The sequence below is a fragment of the Triturus cristatus genome, chromosome 4_2 (assembly GCF_964204655.1).
Source record: "Triturus cristatus chromosome 4_2, aTriCri1.1, whole genome shotgun sequence".
NCBI lineage: Eukaryota > Metazoa > Chordata > Amphibia > Caudata > Salamandridae > Triturus > Triturus cristatus.
Window position 1 is genome coordinate 637,316,298 of NC_140586.1, and position 21,549 is coordinate 637,337,846.

The window sequence follows — 21,549 nt, forward strand, 5'->3', positions numbered from 1 at the left end:
GTTCTAACTCAGTCACCCTACCTTCCATGACAATCCATCGGTCCTCAATTTGTTGCAATTTTTCGTTTGTGGCGGCCATAAAGGGTTGAAGACCACGCACTTCCTCTAGTATGTTATCCAAAACTGGGCTTTGCGAAGAAAGAATAGGCGAGGGCGGATCATTCTTCAGCCTTTTAGGCTTGGCGCCAGAAGAGGACGGTTTATTTGGAGGATGGGAGTCATTAGACATCTTGGCAATTTGACGAGATGCTTTTTTGGCGGGAAAAAGTACACGGAATTCTCTCATACGCTGTACGGTTTGACAAAGATATTCATAAAGCCACTACAGCATCACCTTAGAACAAAAAGAGAAAGATACACAAAGCTGCAATGCATCCAGCCTGTGGCTCTGAAGATACCGGAACATAGGGGTTAATCACGGCTCCTCTGAAGAAAAGACAGAATTATGAGACCTTCTCCGGGGAGAGAAACGATATAGAACAAGCATGGCCAGGGGCTACTGGCGACTGTTGAAGATGGAGCAGACTCCCTCTCGAAGAGAAAGGGAGCAGTAAAGCATCAAAGCATGACTGGATCCAGGAAATACGTGCGCGGTGTTTCAGGAATAGAATGCCGGCGCCTCGATACAAAATGGCCGCCGTCGGGCATTACCTCAGGAACTCAAACCGCCACGTCTCCGAGGGATAGGAGTGGTAAAAACAGCCAGCGAGGAGCAATTCAGAATCACGCCATGTTCCGCCGGTAAGTTCTTCTGGAGACAGTGCCCGTAGCTCGCTGGGAAGTCTTCCACACAGCTACATAGCACCGCGTCCGAGCGGAGCTAACGGAGATCCGCCATCTTCCCTCGGCGTCCAAGCCACCGTATTTTTTTGTTTTTAATTTGAATGCTCTTTGACTTTTCTCGAGGACAGATAATGTTAAGCTAGCTGTAATACTCGCAGCATGCTCAATACCCTCACCCATGCTGCTGCCAGGATTGGTTTGGGACAGTCTAAAAATAGATACTGTACACCAGAGTGTTGTGTTATTATGTATTATATTTTTATTCTTTGTAATTTTACCTAGTATCTTTGGAAGAAACTTATTTTGATGCTGGGAATGTACTAGTCAAGGAATGTGATCTTGGTAGCAACGACATTATGACTGGAGGAGGAACAGATCTGGATGCAAGACATTTTCCTGGCAGTGAGGGTGATTTTACTGACAATGAGAATTTGGATAGTTGTTTCTATAAGAAGGGGGAAGAAGGAGAAGGCGCAAGAGAAGGGCACGTGCAAGGCCCAAATGGATGTCTGATTTTGAGCATGACATCAGCTAATTTAAGTATTTTCTTTTTGTTTGTTTTAGAGAGGAAAATGTGTTGTGTTATTATGTATTATATTTTTGTTCTTTGTAATTTTACCTAGTATCTTTTTGCTTATATTTGTTTGTATTTCATGGTCTCTTTCATTACACCTGCTGCTTCACCTGTGTTCTAGATATTTTCCTTTAGAACCTGGTGGGAATTGCTGGTGTGGAAGGACTGAGACAGGACGTGTGTTCTGAAGCTATACATTGGTGTTTCAACTTGCAATAAATGTAACTTGTTTTACCTGGATCATTTGCATTCTACTTTGCACAGAGCCTTGTGTGGGATGGACCCAACTTGGGAATTGTGGGCTGGTGGAAACTGTCGCACAATACCCTGTCTTTACCGATTCACATGAGACATGCCTACTTATTTGCCTTTAGAGTGATTGCTTGTCAAATCAAATGACCTTAATGTAGTGCTTAATTTGATCCGGAGGTTTCCAGTGCTTGGCACTGGCACTTAATTGTAAACACTGGGGCTTGTGACAGTCTACCACAAGGTGGTGCTGGATGGCTAATATAAAGATGACCACCGCAACAATTCAATGTGCATTAAAAATGACTACTGCATGCCGCCCAAGCCACTCATAGCTTTGGGGGTCTGGATTAGTTCTAATTGTCTTTCTTGTAGGAGTGTGATGGTTAGTTACTATTATTGGCAGCATGACAGGGACAATGTGTGATGCAAGCTGCAGTGGCCTCCTGACAAGAGACATGGCACTTATGTTTTTTTGCAAATTAAGTACCGCCTTAATGCCGTCTGAATGGCGGTTGACATCCTTGCCCTAGTAGACATCGTCAGATAAAGGAACATCTGGAATGCCTGTTGTTGGTGATTGTTAGAGATACGGCACAAGGTCAAGAGCAATGCTCATTTTCTCCACATGGAGGGCTAACATTTTGGGCAGCTCATCAGTGTATTTTTTTTGTTTTTAATTTGAATGCTCTTTGACTTTTCTCGAGGACAGATAATGTTAAGCTAGCTTTAATACTCGCAGCATGCTCAATACCCTCACCCATGCTGCTGCCAGGATTGGTTTGGGACAGTCTAAAAATAGATACTGTACACCAGAGTGTTGTGTTATTATGTATTATATTTTTATTCTTTGTAATTTTACCTAGTATCTTTGGAAGAAACTTATTTTGATGCTGGGAATGTACCAGTCAAGGAATGTGATCTTGGTAGCAACGACATTATGACTGGAGGAGGAACAGATCTGGATGCAAGACATTTTCCTGGCAGTGAGGGTGATTTTACTGACAATGAGAATTTGGATAGTTGTTTCTATAAGAAGGGGGAAGAAGGAGAAGGCGCAAGAGAAGGGCACGTGCAAGGCCCAAATGGATGTCTGATTTTGAGCATGACATCAGCTAATTTAAGTATTTTCTTTTTGTTTGTTTTAGAGAGGAAAATGTGTTGTGTTATTATGTATTATATTTTTGTTCTTTGTAATTTTACCTAGTATCTTTTTGCTTATATTTGTTTGTATTTCATGGTCTCTTTCATTACACCTGCTGCTTCACCTGTGTTCTAGATATTTTCCTTTAGAACCTGGTGGGAATTGCTGGTGTGGAAGGACTGAGACAGGACGTGTGTTCTGAAGCTATACATTGGTGTTTCAACTTGCAATAAATGTAACTTGTTTTACCTGGATCATTTGCATTCTACTTTGCACAGAGCCTTGTGTGGGATGGACCCAACTTGGGAATTGTGGGCTGGTGGAAACTGTCGCACAATACCCTGTCTTTACCGATTCACATGAGACATGCCTACTTATTTGCCTTTAGAGTGATTGCTTGTCAAATCAAATGACCTTAACGTAGTGCTTAATTTGATCCGGAGGTTTCCAGTGCTTGGCACTGGCACTTAATTGTAAACACTGGGGCTTGTGACAGTCTACCACAAGGTGGTGCTGGATGGCTAATATAAAGATGACCACCGCAACAATTCAATATGCATTAAAAATGACTACTGCATGCCGCCCAAGCCACTCATAGCTTTGGGGGTCTGGATTAGTTCTAATTGTCTTTCTTGTAGGAGTGTGATGGTTAGTTACTATTATTGGCAGCATGACAGGGGCAATGTGTGATGCAAGCTGCAGTGGCCTCCTGACAAGAGACATGGCACTTATGTTTTTTGCAAATTAAGTACCGCCTTAATGCCGTCTGAATGGCGGTTGACATCCTTGCCCTAGTAGACATCATCAGATAAAGGAACATCTGGAATGCCTGTTGTTGGTGATTGTTAGAGATACGGGACAAGGTCAAGAGCAATGCTCATTTTCTCCACACTGGATTGGCCCTTAAATGTTAAACTGTGATAGAAAAGAACATCTATAATTATATACTCTAGTGACTTTGCCTTTTGTTGTCTCCTTCCAGGAAAGGTACCTTGGCAGCATTGGAAAGAGAAAAAATTTGAGCACACCACTAACATTTGATTTCGAGGCAGACGATAATCTATCCACTTCTTCAAGAACACACATTTCAAATCCAAGACCGGCTTTTGAGATGACATATGAGGAGCACAATATTTTGGACGAAGAATCAGGGTGACGACCTTTTGAAAGTTTTGTAAAATATTTTATAGCCATGTTACGAATGAAATACTCAAGGAAATGTTCCATGTTTGTATGACACATAACACAGATTAACCTTTATTCCAAGATATACAAATATTTCAGGAAAAAGCCGTCTGTTTTAGAATGAATGTCTTTTTCTTCCAGCATACTTTCCCCCCATTGAAACAAAACAAAGTGCATACCACCTCAAATGTATCAAAATGATTTTACACATCTTTTGAATCTTGACCATTCTATGTTTTTTGTCTAGAGGGGATAAAAAAAGGCCCTTCAGACTAGTGGGCACCTTATCTGGATGCTTTCAGAGTGCTGGTGCTGTTTAGACTGAAGTTGCACGTGCAAAAAGAACATGCTGCACAACAACGTGCCGGCAATGAGCTATGAATCCCAGCAGGCCGGCGAGGCCAGCAACCTGCATGTGTCCCAGAGACATGGTGGCCATCTTGGATTATTGGACATGAATCTCCTCGTGGTTCCCAGTCTACAATGTTGTTGTAGCCAGGACCTTGCTGCATGGATTCCAAATGTATCTGCCAGGACTCAATGCTCCTCAAAGGGTTGTTTTGAATAGACAAATGGATTACAGAGTAGTATCCTGAGGTTGCGTTGTTCATGAACACGAACTATGCACGATCCTCTTGAACACGCAAGTAAACTATTAACATGGGGCTATTTACTAGGTTTTCTTGTAACAGAGAGGACTCTTGAAATTTATACATGTTTGCGACTGTCATGTGTACTGTTTACAAGACTACGCCTTATTAACGCTATTGCTTTTATTGCAATGCTACAGAAGTCATGTAGGAACTATAACCCATTCATCACCTAGCAGTGTGTTGTTATGAAGCTTGAGGTCGTTTTTGAAATGCAGTGAGAAGTACCAATGCCCATGTACATTTGATATGATTGTTTGTTCTTAGTTTTCAGGAATTATCCATCATATATCAAAGTAGAGGCTTGCTTGCACACAGATAGCAGTCAAGTGTATCTATTAACAATTGCCGTTAGGTTTAGTTATGTGAATGAAAAAACACTTAGGATATATTTTGTCTTATAGGGTTTCACTACATTCCTCAGGCCTCACTCATCAGTCAAGTGTTGAGACAGCAGTGGTTGAGTTCTCTGTTGCTGTTTTCTCACTCCTCCTATTCCTCTTTCCCCATCTCTTCCACTGGCCATCGTTATCCTGTATATGTGGTCATTGGTGCGGGTACTGAGAGACAGAAAAGGCCATCACAACTGTTGGACCCTGCACACAAGATTGGTACAACCTGACAGAACACCAGCAAAGACAAATTCATAAATCCAAATTGTGTGCATGTGGTGTAACTTGCACTATCCTCATATGCACACTGAAGTCATTCTCCCCTATCAGATGTTTCATGCACGTGGTGTACGAACAATGGTGACACACAGTCAAATAAGGCTATGACTCAAACTCCAGGCCCACGTAAAAGTGCACAACTTGCAACTCCTCACCTGTCTGCATCTGTAACTCATGCATTGCAAGCATTTCAACCATAAGCACGAACTACTTTAGGACAATTGATTCAGCAAACATAGATAGACCAAAAGTGTGATAGATAACCCTTCATAGTACCTAGAGCTAGTCCTTGCTGGTCTAATGAAAGAGCTAACAAAAGAACATTAGAAAGCTTTAGCCTCTAAGGGATTGATATTTCTGGCACTACACCAGGCAACACATTTCTGCAAGTGGCCTACAGAGATAGACTGAGTGAAATGGCTTTTGGCAACAAGGATGACATCAAATACCTCTGTCAGAAATCAAATATGCTCAAGTACAGCTGTTTAGTCTCCAAGCATGGAGCTATAGGCTGCAGAGGCTTGTGTACAGGATCCTTTCTGTTGCAGAGAAAGGACCTGCAGTGGTAGCCTGATCAGAGGACAAATGCTCAGACCCAGGACATCTGAGTATCACACTCTCTTGGCCTGGTCTGTCCTAATCTTCTTCTGAACCTGGCATGGGGGGGAGCGGTTGAAATACATACAGGCGTCCCTTGTTCCATTCCAGCCAGAATATGTCTCCTAACAAATGCCGAAGAGGAAATTCCAGTGTGCAAAAATGCTGACACAGCATTTTCCCAACAGTGGCAAACAGATCTAGCCAGGGCATTCCCCATTGTTCACAAACACCTCTGCAACACATCATATTGGAGATGCCACCTGATATCTGAGAGACACCCGCTTTGTTCATCCCCTGTGACATTCAGAGACGCCCCCCGCCCCAGTGGCTATGGACCAAGAAGATGTTCTGTTGCTGAAGCCACCTCCAGAGCTTCTTAGCACATGATCCAGGCAGCCACACCAGTCTCCTTGTTGCAGTACCACATAGGGGCAGAGTTGTCCATGAGGACCTGGACTAGTCTCTCTTTGGTGGATGGCAGGAAGACATTGAGTATAAGACAAATCGTTCAAAGCTTCTCCTGAGAGCAGAGGCCTCTGATCTGTACCATACCCAGATGGCCCCCCACACAGAAGCGACACATCCGTCACCACCATGAACTCTGGTTGTGGGAGGGAGAGTGGCCTGTCTCATCTCGGATTGGTGTCCACCAGCCACCACGGCAGATTTTCCTCTCTCTCCTTCAGATTCTGAATGTAATCAGGGAGGCAGCCCTGATGCTGTTACCGCTGGAATCTGAGGGCCCACTGTAGGGCCCACAGTTGCCACCTACTTTTCAAAACGAGGAGGATACACATGGCCAGGAGAACAAGAAACCTCAGACCCATCCTCACCAAAACATTGGACCAATCACAGAACATTGGGATCATATCATGAACGTCCCACAGTTGCTGTAGCACAGGAAAGACCCTGAACTCTACATTGTCCAGCATTGCCCCAATGAAAACAAGCCTTTGTGTGGTGTTTGGGGGGGACTTTGGCCCATTGATAGTGAAACCCAATGACATCAGGAGTTTAGCCATCATTCAGAGGGGGTCTATGAATGACTGTGGTAAGCACGCCTTCAGTAAACAGACATTGAAGTACAGGAATATGTAGACTCTGACCTCCAAAATGGGCAGCTACCACCGCCATTACTTTTTTAAACACCTGAAGCGGACATGGTAAAGGGGAGCACAGCAAACTGAATCTGGTCTTGGCCCTCCTTGAACCAAAGGTATTACCTGTAGGACTGCATGATGGGTTTACGGATATAAATGTACTGTATGTACAGGGACACCGTCCAGTCTCTGGGGTCCAGCGCTATAATGATCTGAGCCAGTGTGAGCATTTGAAATTGTCCTTCCACAGAAACTGTTTCATAGGGCAGAAGTCCAGAATATGCCTGGGACGCCTGTCCATCTTTGGAACAAGGAAGTAGTATGAATAGAACCAATCCTTTTACTCTGATTCTGTTTCTATTTCAATTGCATTTGGAGAGTAAAAGATGTATCTCCTTCATCAGGGTTACAAAGTGCCCCTGTGAATTTCGCTCTGGTGTGGGAGGAAGATGAGATGAGTAGGAAATGAAAGGAGGTGCATGGCCCTGATGAACATCAGTGTGATGTGAGGGAATGATGGATCCTGCCTTCCCTGCCTGCTTAATTGTTAAGGGAAAACGTAAGCGGCGCTGCATGGCGTGGCGAGGCGTGGTAGTCACTGTAGCTGGGGAGGAAGAATTAGAAGACTGCAGTCTTTGCTAGCCTCTATGATTCCTACCAGAACTGCAACCATGGCCTATAAAGGACAGGACTGACTACTGTACAACTAAATGAAAGGGCTGGGGTTACCTGTATGAAACATCTCTGGCAAAACTCATGAACTTCCTGAACAGATGGAGACATTGTCTCTTTCCTGTAGGTGATGGGGGCACAACAACCAAGTGCACTGGTGAGAAATTCAAAGTCTTGTTTTAACAAATCACAAAGCCCTATATAAATGATGATTCACTCTCCCAGGTCCCGCCGCCAAAGACCTAGTCCTCAAAAATGAATCCTACAAATGGAAAGGAGCGTCAATGTATCCGCTGTGGTATCCAATCAATTATTGTTTTTCGAGAATCATATCCATAGGCAAACTCATTTCATATGTGTTTTCCATTTAATAATTCAAAGGAAAATCATAGCTCCAAAATATAACAGTATCCAGTCGTCAGCCAAATATACCAATATCCAATTGTCAGCCTACGCGTTTCATCCTCACTTGGACGTCATCAGGACTGGAAAAAAGGATAAGTACACAAATCAATATAGATCCCTATGTAGATGGAGAAATTGCTTCTCAGGGTTGAATAATCCTAAGGATCTAGCAGTGCTGTGACTGTCTTACACCAAATCAGCCTTTTCAACAAGGAGCCTGGACCCATCATGGGTCAAAACCAATAATGAAACATGCACGTCACCAGAAAACCAGGTTGACCTCATTGAGGCATGGCTTCTGAGCCTCTTTTGCCAGTAAGTTTGCCAATAAAGTCAGTAGTGGTCAGACTGGCCCATAGTATCCATTTTATCATATACTGACTAACATGTATTGTCTGGGCCAGTCAAGCCCTGAGATCCTCCAGGACCGATGTCAAGATCTCTCTGGCCATGTCCCATAATGCACATGTGTACCTGCCTAATAAGTAAACCATGAAGGCCTCATGGGCAAGGCTAGCTGATGAAAACTAGACTTTCTTATCTAAAAACATCAATTCTTTTCATTAAGACTTCCCCAATAGTGCTCCAATTTAGGAAAGAATTGAAGACTCACCTCCTAAAAAGAACACTTCATCACAATGCAGTACTTATCAACAACCCAGCTTCTTTTCTTCCTACTTGTTGACTTTATGCTAGTCTTGGACCATGTACGCAGGTGTTTGGCTAAGTTCACACTATAGAAATACTACATCAGTCTAGATCGGGCTGATATCCGGTGAGGGTCCGAGATTGGCAGTGGAACCAGTTCTACTGCCACCAGAGTCAATGTCAACACCAGTGCAGCAGGAACTAGTGTGGGTCTTGGTACAATATTGCAGGAACCAGTGTCATCCTTGGTGCAGGCATGGAAGTCCCTAATGGAGCGGGCCTAGCATAGAATCCTGAGCTGGCAGATGGTGTTGGGGGTGAACCCGCCAGAGATATTATTAATGGAGATGCCTGTGGCTCAATGGGGCCTAAAGTCGTGCCAGAGGGAGATAAGATAAACTAAAAATCTGCAGCAAGCCCTCCTCAGCGGCTCCTGCGGGGACGACAATGTCCGTTAAACTTGGCTACGCCAGGACCAATTGTAGAGTCGACTTACTGGAAGACTTAAATCATGAAGTAGACCTTTTGCAGAAACAGCCTCATGAATGAGACCAGGCTTGCGTCTTGCAACAGGAGTGGGACCTATCCTTCGACCATGACCCCTACTTCTATACGACCAAACAGAGTTTTGCTTTATGTTCTCTGATGCTTGCGGGTGCATGATGGCACACATGTTGCACGTTTTGGACTCATGCCAAAAGTTCAGGCACCAGAAACAAACCTTGTGTGAGTAACCAACCAACACCTACTTCCTGCAGTCTCAGCACGGCTTCAAGCCTGTTGTTTTCGGTGAGGACATAGTTCCCTGATGCACTGTACAAAAATTTTGAAATTGTCTGGAGACTGACAAAGTTGGGAGCAGAGCACCTGGATCTGCGCCAGAAGGCACCGAACAAGGGAACTAACACCAGTAGTCAGTTATGGCGCTTATATGCAGCTCCCCTCTGTCACTTCTGGGGTGGTGGAAAGTCACTGTGGTGCCACATGACACCACCTATTGGCGCACAGGAGCATTAATAAGGAAAATCTCCAGATCCAGTTTAGTGCTTGGGGATATCCTGATGGTGAGGAATCTGCAGGTAGAATTTCCCATCAGAATTTCTATTAACACTCATTGTCTTGTATTGCAAAAAGATAAGGACGTTGCAGCTGATAAAATGATTAATACATGTGTGGCTTAAGTATGGTTTATAGTTTTGGCAATTGTTCGAATAGTATATTGCCATCATCGGTGCAGGGCTCTGCTAATCACCCAGAATTAGCTGAAATCTCTCTACCTATCAACTTTATTTATTGATTGGCAATCAAAATCAAACAAAACCAAGTCACAGAAAAAAACAGTCCTTGCACGCAACCATGTTTTGCAGTGAGTAGCCAAGAGCAGAATACCTATACATGTTCCTTGCTGTAATCGTCATTTGATAACGTTTGAGAATGTAAATGCTGTACTTTCCCAAAATTTTAGTGAAGGAAGCAGTAGTTCATGCACCTTCTGCATTGCCTCTCAGACTAAGCCTGGCTGTCTTTGCTTCTTGCTGAGTGTGAGTGGGAAATCCTCAAAATTTCCATTGTCAGTATTTTGATTAGAACATCCAACACCGTAATAGGCATGCCTCTCCCCCGTTTCTGTTATACGAAATGGAGTATAGGGATACGTTCATTGTGCAAGATTGCCAGTGTGGCTTGTTGTGGTGATGTTTGGCGGCTGCTCTCTCGAGAATCAAATATAGCCCTACATTTGTTTTTGACTTGAAGGCATGGTTTGCATTTTTTTTTGCTGGATCATTGCTCCCTGACAGTGCCCATTACAATTTCTAGCATGTTAAAATATTCCTAAGATATTGCAAAAATGGTCTTTTGACTCTAACAAGATGAATATATCTAACCCACTATATAAAAAATATTCTGTATCCTATATCGTACTTGATCTTCAGAATGTTACAAATCTTTCAAGAGTACATCAGAACATAACACCAGGTGCTCAAAGATATTGATGTGCTTTACAAATGAACAGAAAGTTCCATTTACCAACCTTCTGATTACCTGTATGTATTTTATTTTATCCTTAGGTCTCAGTGTGAATTACCGATTACACCAGCAGCAAGTGCTAGAGACCTTCTTTCTTACAAACCACCTATGCGGCCCTTCAGTGCACCCCAACTTCTGAAAAGAGAGGACCGTGATCAGAAAGGTGAGGTCTTGTCAATATATGGTAGGATTCTGTTTTCACTGCTGTCTCAAACCAAGAGGTTCTGAAAGGACTCTAATGAAATATTCTAATACAGTTTTGGTATGGGAAACAAGCCTTACTTTGCCCAGCTATGTTGGGATTTAGTTTCCCAAAGACCCATAGAATATTGGTGGCAAAACAGTAGACTTTCAGCAAATTGTTCGTAAAAAGTGGCTGCGGTGCTCTGTGTAGTACAGACAGTTATCTCTGATTGTGCAGGTCACATGGCCCATATTTTTCCAAATGTCTGCAGCATTTGTATTCACTTGATTGTTCTGCCCTGATTCTTACAAGTAGATTCTCAGTTATATGTGTGAGTGAAAACATCACAGGGCAAGGACTGCAGAGACTGACAGCTCGTACTAGCACAGGAATGATACTGCTCAATTAGCTTGAACTTCAGCATCAGGCAGCAGACTGGTTACACCAATCTTACATCCTCAACCCCCAGACAGTAGCACTGCTAATATTGTGGAAAGCTTTAGCAATATAAATGATATAGTGCCTCCATACCAGTCATAAAATAGGAGACGAAGCAGTAAGGGCATATGTACTAAAACATTTTCCCATAGACATAGAATGAGTAAAACCCTTTGATACATCAGGCACTAAGTGCCCTCTAGTACCAAGAAACGAAAATCCGCACTAAACATCCCCAGCTCAGAGGAGAATTATTCCTCAGATAACAACTTGAAATATATTTCAGTAAGTAATAATTATGTTTTCCTCATACAAACCACAGATATATTTTCCCCTATCAACAGACCCTAGCAAACTATAATGAGTGACTTTCTATCTGAGAACCGTCGTGCAGAATTTTTAGACAATTAATCCAGTGTATGAGACTCACAGGCTTGAGGAGTATAATCATAAGAATTTAATCTACCATTAGCATCTAACCAGATTATGTAGGGACCCCATAATTTTCGTTCACGCGCTCACCTGACTATTTCAGCCCATCCAGAATATATCTTTGAGTGTATGCCACAAGGATGTGGTGTAATGACCTGAGCTGCCGACTTTGGCGCAGGTGAGAACCAGGTTCAAGTCACGGCATCGGCGTCAACATCCTATGTTTCTGGGCAAATCACTTAATCACATTGTGCCTACGATTCAGCACCTTGAGACCCTCACAGGTGATTTGCCATGCTTTACAAATTTTGAATGTGCTGGGGAAAATCGTCATCCATTTCCTTTATAGATCTCAAGTCTCGCAAGCAGCATAAAATAATACAAACATGTGCCTTGTCATGGGCAAGCTCAGATTACAACACAATGCTGTCACAAGCATTGGCACAGCCCATAGGTCTGACCTTGGCAAGCTGATGTGTTGGTTATTGATTTTTATTGTGAGCATGTGCCACAAATGTAAAAAGAAGCAAAAAAGAAAATATGCTGCCACCAAAACGTGTTAGCCTGTATTATGAATGTTAAATTGAAAAGAAAATAACCATTGCATAAACTTTTAGTAGAACACTGAGGGTGCTTCCTAACAGGCAGGTGTACTTAGCGCAGAGTGAGAAACTCTTTAGTTTTAATGCACATCTCTGGAAAATATGACTCTTATTGGTGCAAAGAAAAGGTTCTGTTACCTTTGAATTATTTTAACCTGAAGACATAGGGCCTGATTAGGATGGCGGGGGGACCGCCACCAACAGGCTGTCAGTAGTGGTCTCCCCGCCATCCTAAGCAGCTTTACCGCCTGCCACATTTTGATGGCGGGCAGAGGGGTGGCGGTTGGAGAGAACGACCGCCACAGATCGCAAGGAGCCCGTTGGACCGTCAGAGGACACTCCGATCCCTACAATGATAGTGGTGCCTACCAGGCACCGCCGTAGGGATTAGGATGTTCCCTCCCCGCCAGCCTTTCCATGGCAGTTCACCTGCCATGGAAAGGCTGGTGGGATGGACATTGGGGGCCCGTAGCGGGCCCCCCTTCATCCCTGGCCCATTCCTTTGGATGTTGAGGGGCACCAATGGTGCCCCCTTACATATCCCTGTACCAAGTGACAAGAACCACATTGTGCCTGTCACGTAGTACAGGTATATGTAAAACATCCCTTTTTCCTATTGCGGCGAGTGCTGCAGCCAGCTGCCAGCAGCACCCTCTGCAATGCAAAATATGTACAATGCAACAGTCACTGTGGTGGTCACATTGTAATATGGCCTGTGGGATCCCTGACACTATGTCGGGCGGTCCCCTTCTCTGTTAGGGTGGTAGGCGGATGAAAACTTGAAAGGGTAAGAATGGAGAAAAAAATAGCAAATTAAAGTATTGGCCTACCAACTCTGTCTTTGAAGTGCACTTTATTTTTGGCAGATGGGCATATATGAATTTAGGGGGGGAAACCACTCATAGTGCAGCAGAGCCAGTGGTTCAAGTGGGATGACCCATTGCTGTATGCTGTGGTGGACAAAATCAAAATGTGAATGACAGTTAAACAGAGTCAGGGATGAAGAAGGCTGACCTAACGTGCCTCTATGTATGTGTTTTGTTCATGATTTTCTTTAGGATAGCCAGACAGCTAAAGCTGTGTCCAGGCCAGACCTAAACATTTCAAGGGAATTGGCTCCCCAATGCATATGGAGAGGATGTTGCAAATAAGCATTCCTACAAATTCAGCAAGCGAAGGACAATTTATAAGCATATGCAGATCTTTGGCCCCAGGCGTATAAAAGTTTGGACATAATTCTTCAATATCCTGCTGAAACATAGACAGCTCTGAGGTTTCCAGTAAATCCTGTGGAGTATAAAAAAAAGGTTCTTCAAATATGTGGCCGATTTGATGTTTTTATAAATCTTGGAACTCCAATATTGGCCAGCATTTAGCTCACATTGTCTCCACTGAATGTAAGTTTTCTAGAAGCTCTCGCACCTCATTGTATCATCTTGATACAGCTTAATTCAGTATGGTTGAAGTTCTGATCCCAGACTCGAAGCCAGAGGGTGTGCTAATATTAAGGGTGGGCATAGTTGGCGGAGTACAACTACGCGGAATTCTGCGGAATTGTTAAAAAACTGCAACTCCGTTCCTTTCACCCCAATTAATAAAACAGAAACCTCACATACCTCCCATACGTAATTCTATCATTAATGCTAAAATGCATATAGTCATCTCACGAAAATGAAAATATAGCAAGCAGTGAGAGAGGTGATGATTTGTTGGTCCTCACCTAGGGAGAGAACCAAGCAGATGCCTTGAACACAAAGAGCACATCATGCTGAAATGATTCAGTGGTGGTCCCATCCTCCTTGGACCACCCCAGGCACAGTTATGGCCAAAAATCCAATCCCAACCAAAGGCCCTGCAAAGCATTATGGGACGTTCCCATTGTGGCACCACCCTGTGGTCAAAGAACTGCCTGATCTGGCGGGTGGTTCGTACATGGGTTTGCCAGTGGGGGAGCGGGGCAGTCCCGCACCACTAAACTCACAATAAGGCCCTATGGTTCTATAATTGCTCTTAGAAACTAGTCCCAATTTCACTCTTTAAATGGAGATCCAACTTATACACCTAGAAGTCCTGTACAACTTAACCTTCTTTTTTCACTGACCTAACCGAAGACCACAAGATGATGATGTCCACCAATATTAAGAACACAATTTGAAAGAGTGAGGTCTTAATTAAAAAGATATTGGAACATTCCTTTAAAAAACATAAGCTGGATTCATTCTTAACAAATGGTGTTTCTTCATAAGCATATTTTTTATTTGAGTCTATCCCCAATGGCTTGACAATAAGCAAGTTGTTAACTTTCAGGAAAGTGTAATTTGCTCTTCAAGTGGTGCTCAATTTTCCTTGAAATATTCAGGGGCCGATTCACAGAACTAACTTAAGACAAAATCCTAAACTTACTACTTTTGGTATTCACAGAAGTTAGGATTTTGTCTTAAGTTTGACTTAAGACAAACTTAAGACAGACTTAAGACAAACTTAAGACAGACTTAAGACAGACTTAAGACAAACTTAAGACAAACTTAAGACAAACTTAAGACAGACTTAAGACAGACTTAAGACAAAATCCTAACTTAAGTCTGTCTTAAGTCTGTCTTAAGTTTGTCTAAAGTCAGTCTTAAGTCAGTCTTAAGTCTGTCTTAAGTCTGTCTTAAGTTTGTCTTAAGTTTGTCTTAAGTCAAACTTAAGACAAAATCCTAACTTCTGTGAATACCAAAAGTAGTAAGTTTAGGATTTTGTCTTAAGTTAGTTCTGTGAATCGGGCCCTCAGTAATTTTGTCTGAAACATCCGCTTGAGAGACTCTGAAAATACAACATTCACATATTTGCATAAATTAATGCATTTGCCTTCTGCGAAAAAGTAGATTATTAGTTGGAGTGGATGGTGGTGCGCCGGTCTTGAGGCAGCAATATGCTTGGTGGGGCCGCTGTGACCTGAAGTATCAATTAGCAGAACAGAAAGATCTTGATACATTTTCAAATGGTAGACATCCATGATGTGAGAAGGGCATCCTGCATTTGAGGACTGAGAACTCTCAGCACTCTACCTCTATATCATGCTTTCTAGAAACATAGAACCTTAAGTTAGAATATAGGTCTGGTACTCTGATCATGTGTCAGGTTGATGGATGAAGAGGTTGAATCTCAAGTTGGTAGGCAATCATAGGAACAGATGCTGCTCCATGATTCTGCTAAGAAAGGGAGCATGCTAATAAACTTGTAGTTGTTCAGGTTGCCAGGATGCATCTTTTTTTGTTAAGGGGTAATGACCTCTTTCTTGCAGGACTCAGACACTTATACTTTAGCAAATGAGATGTTAATAATTTTGTGCAGGCATGATAGAATACCTCAAGCTAAGGTGTGTAGCATAAGAATGGGGCACAGTCATGTGGACAGCCAGTTAGTCTCAACAGTGCTGATCGTGATTGGTAGAGGGCAGATTTTAGTTTTGACCACCTCAAAAACCTGGCAAAAGTAGGAATTCGATTGTCTGGTAGGGTGCAAGGAAATATCCTCAAAAATTCCACTAATCTTGTTAGTAAAGATCTTAGCCTGGTTGTCATGTAGTTTGAGAACTTGGAATCTCGTACAAGCAAGAATCAGGATCAAACTCTTACCTCTGAAAAGAGCTTCTGTGATGCCTAGTGTGAAGAGAAGAGTCAATCTTAGATAAATACTGTTTTGGCTGCATGTAAGCATGTATGTATTGTGAGGAATAGGCAGCATATTATCAAGAATGCACACATCAGGCTAAGATGTAGACCTTTTCACATTCATACTGCATTTAAAAAGAGGGCTAAGCAATAACAGCTGTCACAATGTACTTTAACAGGGAGACATTGGATCAGTTGGCCCCCCGAGTTCAGGCCAGTAGCTAAGCTAATAACTTCTGCCAGTGTTGACTTGAAAGTACTGAAGCTCTTCCAACCATTCTCTAATGAGTCGGGTTGAAAGCAAAACCGGACCCCAAAATTTGAGTACCCCAAAATGTACCTCAATCAGTACTCCCACAGTTTACTGAATCGGAGCCAATGTGTCCCCGTGTTAAGACAACTCCATAAACATCACTTGGAAGAGTATCAATGGTTCCGTAAATAATGAGGCCCACTCAATAATTGAGTTCTAGATCAATGGAAAGTTAAAGGGTTTTATTACAAAAAGTTCAAAATAAGCAGTACAGAGGGATCACTGTAAACAATATAATTGACAAAACTATTATTTCAACAACATCATTTACGACAATATTGTGATCCAATACTTAGGGCCCGATTACAATGTGGAGTCGGAGCCCTCCAGCCTGCATCATAAGCGGCTGGTCAGATTCCTCTCCGATCAACCCATTTCGATGGGGTTGGTCAGAAGGGTATCCAAATCAGTTTTCCAAATGGCCTCCGACGGGCTTAAAGAGCACTTACGCTATTTGGAAACCCGGCCGAGGGATTACAATGGCAGATTCCTACTGCCTTTCTCTGGCGACCTTTCCAACACAGAAAGGCAAATGGAATTTGTCTTTAAGGGCCCCCAGCAGTGCCAGCTAGGCCGAATGGCGGCCTAGGGGGCACATATGGTGCCCCCTGTTGATCCCTGCACCCTGTGGCAACAGGATTCGGTTGCATCCTACTTCCTGGGCTGGAACCGATGATAGGAGGGCATTCGGTTCCAGTTCCAAACCAATGTCGGCGGACTACAGTCTGTCCGACATCGGAATCGGGCCCTTAGAATGTTAAGTACCAAAATCTCGGGAAAAACATATTGTTGACACTAATATCATCAGAATATATACAAAATTATATATTTTTTCTATATTAATAGAGTTTCAAGTAGAAAATGTTAAATATATTAATATATACATCTAATATAATGTAAATGTAATAAATAAAACTAGTATTTAATACTATATATAAAGATATACTTAGATATACTTATATAAACATACAAACACACATATCTGTTTGTGTTTATATAAATATTTTTCTGCAGTATTGAGGTATCTTTCATAGATTCACATGCTTGAATCATTCCTCGTCGTCGAAGTGGGAGTCCCACGGTACATAAAAAGCAGTAAGCAATTACTGTAACATTAAAGTTAATAGAGAAAAACCATACACTTTAATATCTCGTCCTAGTCATTAAGAATGATCCAAACTCCAGCCAATCAGGTGACAGCACCCTCTAGAATCCTCTCCACAGAGGCTCCAGGCTCTCAGATTTTCGACCGCACGTCGTGTGAAGGGAGTCTCCATGGGCTCTGCTCAGTACTTTCTCTTGGCCTCCTGAATCTTTCAGATCTTCAATCAACATGTCTTCTTCTTCGAAAAGATCTCTCTTCAGGCATTGTGATTCTTGTGGAAAATTAGGACTTCACTCAGATGATCCCCACAAGAAATTTATTTATTGCCTTTATCCTGAACACCAGGTGAGAGACTGCAAAAATTGTAGAACTTTTTCTCAAAAAACTTTGAGAGATAGAGAAGGGTGTCTTCTTCTTTGGCTACAGAAGCTTAAAACCAAAGACAATCCTTTATCTGATGAGTAGAGTGATTCCTCACTTAAAACTACAGCTTCAAAGAAAAGAACTAGTGAGGCGGAGCTGGTGTCTCCTAAGGCTGCTAAGCTGTTGAAAAAGCATTACCACACCTCAAAACATGAAAATCAGCCTTCATCTTCTAAAAAAGAACCAGCCTCTCTTAAGGGTCAGTCTGTGCCCTCTACGCCTTCTCAAACTACTTCAAAAATGAAGCAGGCATCAAGGTCTCTTCCTGAGACAACTTTACCTCACAAGAAAGATGCTTCGTCAATGAAACCGTCTACGGTTCCTTTGTTGGCGAGAATCTCTAACGCTACGACGTCAACGTCGACTTTTTCGTCTCCTCAGACTACGATGATCATGTCGTTCGCATCATCTCCATCTATGTTAGTATCTGTGAAGGTGAGACCGTCTCCGATTACAACTTTGTCTTCCTCGTCGCCGAAAAAGAAAAGGCCTTCGTCTACGGAAATCTCGTTGCTGCTGCTGCTGTTGGCGGCTCTCAAGCGCAAGTCTCTCTCATCAACGCTGTCTTCGTCGGCAGTAGCCTCATTGACGGTAGCCTCATCGGTGGTAGCCTTTTCGACAGAACCGAAGAATTTGGATACAGATTCTCGTCGACGAACCACGTTGACATCAAGATCGCCGACGGAAGAACTGGCAAAGAAAACTTAATCTATGACATCCTCATCAGTGGTTTGCTTGACATCGTCGTTGATGCTAGTCCCGTCAACGAATATAGCTGCTTCCAAAGAATAAAGACCTTCACAGGAGGTTATACTGCCTTTTCACACATCTCCAAGTAAGGTGTCTCCCTGTCTTCCAGAGAAATTGTTTGATTATGGAGCAGATGAGGATTAATTAGAAGACGAGGGAATGTTCGGGGTGGCTCACAGTCCCTCTGACCTTCTCATTATATGGCAGAATGATGAGGATGAGGACTATGTATAAGACACCAACAAGGAGAGGCAAACCAAACAAACCATCCAAATGCCTGTTTCTCCGGCTTCAAATTTACAGCATATGGTAGAGGATTACTACCGCAGATTCCTTCCTTCAGAGCCGGCATCTTCAGTTCCTCACAGCCTTCATTGCTCATTAGACCCTTCCCTCCATTTACCCCAGTACCTGTGGCAACGCAACATCAGGACCAGAAGGTTCATACCACTGATGAGGAGAGAGAAGAGGGAGATTTGGATGGGAATGGCTATCCAATCCAGACACCATCGCCTTCCACTCCACCCCCAATAGATTCACCACCTGAAGATATTAGGGGCTTCCATACCCTCAAGGAGAGAGCTGCAAAGAGATTTCAGCTTCCCATGGTTACTAAGCAGGCTGACTGTTTCCCTTCAGACCATCAAGAAGGACACAAACACAGCAAAGGCCCTTGGTACTCTACAGTTCAAGAAACAGTCCTTTGGTGGATCAAGGGGACGTGGCTCGTCCTCCTTTCGGAGAGGTTACAGTCAGTACAAACAGTACCAACCATATCAGAGTCAATCAAGGTACCCATTGTCACAATAGTCTTTCAAACAACCTCCTGCCACCTCCTACAAACATTACAGAGGAAAGACTGCCTACAGAGGCAGAGATAACTCCAATAAGCAGTGACAAATGCCCACTGCTGGCACTGTTACCACCAATTCAGTCAAGGTTGGTGGAAGAATTTCCTTTTTTTTCTCCCAATGGTCTGCAATAACAACGGACAGATGGGTTTTGCACATAGTTTCCAACTGTCACTCTTTGGAAATTTTAAAGATTCCTCCGAACTACCCTCCCAGAGGTCCTACTCCTGCTCATCTAAAAGAACCTTTGTCCCAAATAAAAATAATGTTAAAGTAGGGAGCAATCAAAGTGGTACCAAATGTACAGCGAGGAACAGGGTTCTATTCAAGGTTTTTCCTCATAATAAAGAAATCAGGAGAGTGGCATCCCATTTTAGACCTTCGTTGCCTCAACAAATTCCTAAAAAAGCAACCCTTCTGAATGTTGTCTCTTCAGGAAGTTCTTCAATTGATAAATGAGGAAGATTTCATGACAACCCTAGACCTTCAGGATGTTTATTTTCACATCCCTATCCTCCCCAAACACAGGAAATTATTACGCTTCACCAAGGTCCTAGCACCGGTGGCAGCTCATCTCTGTCAGGCTGGAATTCAAATCTTCCCATATCTGGACGATTGCCTGCTAAAGGCGAAATCTTTCACAGTGGCAAGCAGTAACACTCAAAGATGTCTTTCCCGCTTCCAATCCTTGGGTCTCTCAATAAATCTCCCTAAATCTCAGTTAATCCCCTCAAACGTGAGAACATTCTTAGGGGCAACCCTGGACACTCATCAGGCAAAGGCCTTTGCCTCACAAGAAAGACAACAAAAGATTTGCAAGTTGGCAACTTTACTTCTGTCAAGAAAGTTCACTTCAGTCACAAGTACAAATCGCTTCTGGGCATGTTTTCCTCTTGCATTTCCCTCCTTCCTCCTGCATTTCCCTAATTCACAACTGTTGTCTGCGAATGAGACCCTTGCAAGAGGAGCTGGACAAGCACAGGCTGCAAATCTCAGGGTCCTTCGATAATGTTATAGGGATAACACCTCAAATGAAAGAATCGCTCCTATGGTGGACTCAGATTCCAAACATAGCAGCAGGCCTATCGTTCCTAGTGGACTCACCAGGTTTCACAATAACAACCGATGCATCCCTCGAACGGTGGGGAGCACATCTTGAAGGACAGACAGTGAAGGGAAAATGGAACAGCCACCAACAAACATTGCACATAAACCTTCTAGAGTTGAAAGCAATATTCCTGGCTCTGAAATCTTTTCTCTCAATAATATCAGGAGCTTCAGTATTAATCCGGACAGACAACACAACAAGCATGCATTATTTAAACAAGCAGGGGGGGACAAGATCAACTATGCTATCCCTGCAAGCACAGCAAATTTGGGATTGGGCTATTCAACATCAGATAACACTGAGGGCAGTGCATGTTCCAGGAGTGGCCAACATCCTAGCGGATTCATTGAGCAGGTCGATTACAACCAACCACGAATGGGAATTTCACCATCCAACGCTGGATCAAATCTTTCGGTTGTGGGCAAACTGAGTTTACACCTATTTACAACCAGTCAGAACCGCAAATGCCAATTCTTCGCCAGTTGGCTACCCCAACAGGGATCGTACGGCAATGCATTTTCGATAAATTAGTCAAAGATTTATGCTTACGCTTTTCCTCCGATTCCTTTAGTCCCAAGGGTGCTTCGGAAGATGAGGAAAGAATCCGGCTGAATACTTCTCATAGCTCCAGGTGGCCTCGCCAATTCTGGTTCACAGAACTTCTGCTCCTATCGGAGTGCAAACACCCATTACAGAACTTGCTGACAATGGACTGCGGCCAAGTCTGCCATCCAGATCCAACATCTCTGCGATTAGCAGCTTGGCTCCTGAATACTATGAGTTTGCCGACCTAGTAATACCTGCTGACTGTCGGGAGGTCCTAGCTAATGTCAGAGCACCTTCCACTATCAAGACTTATAAACTCAAATGGAAGAGATTCTGTCATTGGTGTGCATGCTCTGAAGTGCACCCTATTCAGTCTTCGCCAGAACAATTACTGCCTTTTTTCCTACAACTGGCAAAATCTGGCCTTTCTCA

At 43.1% G+C, this 21,549-nt stretch overlaps 1 protein-coding gene across 4 annotated transcripts in view; it reads left to right on the plus strand.

Annotated features, from left to right (window-relative positions):
• The window catches only part of C4_2H1orf141 (chromosome 4_2 C1orf141 homolog), a 191,032-nt gene that overhangs the window by 61,596 nt on the left and 107,887 nt on the right, over positions 1–21,549 (plus strand). For all 4 annotated transcript variants that reach the window (XM_085602325.1, XM_085602326.1, XM_085602327.1 and 1 more), the window contains 2 exons: positions 3,733–3,902; positions 10,751–10,872. In XM_085602325.1, the coding sequence (XP_085458451.1) occupies positions 3,733–3,902; positions 10,751–10,872 (292 nt within the window). The remainder of the gene's footprint in view (positions 1–3,732; positions 3,903–10,750; positions 10,873–21,549) is intronic.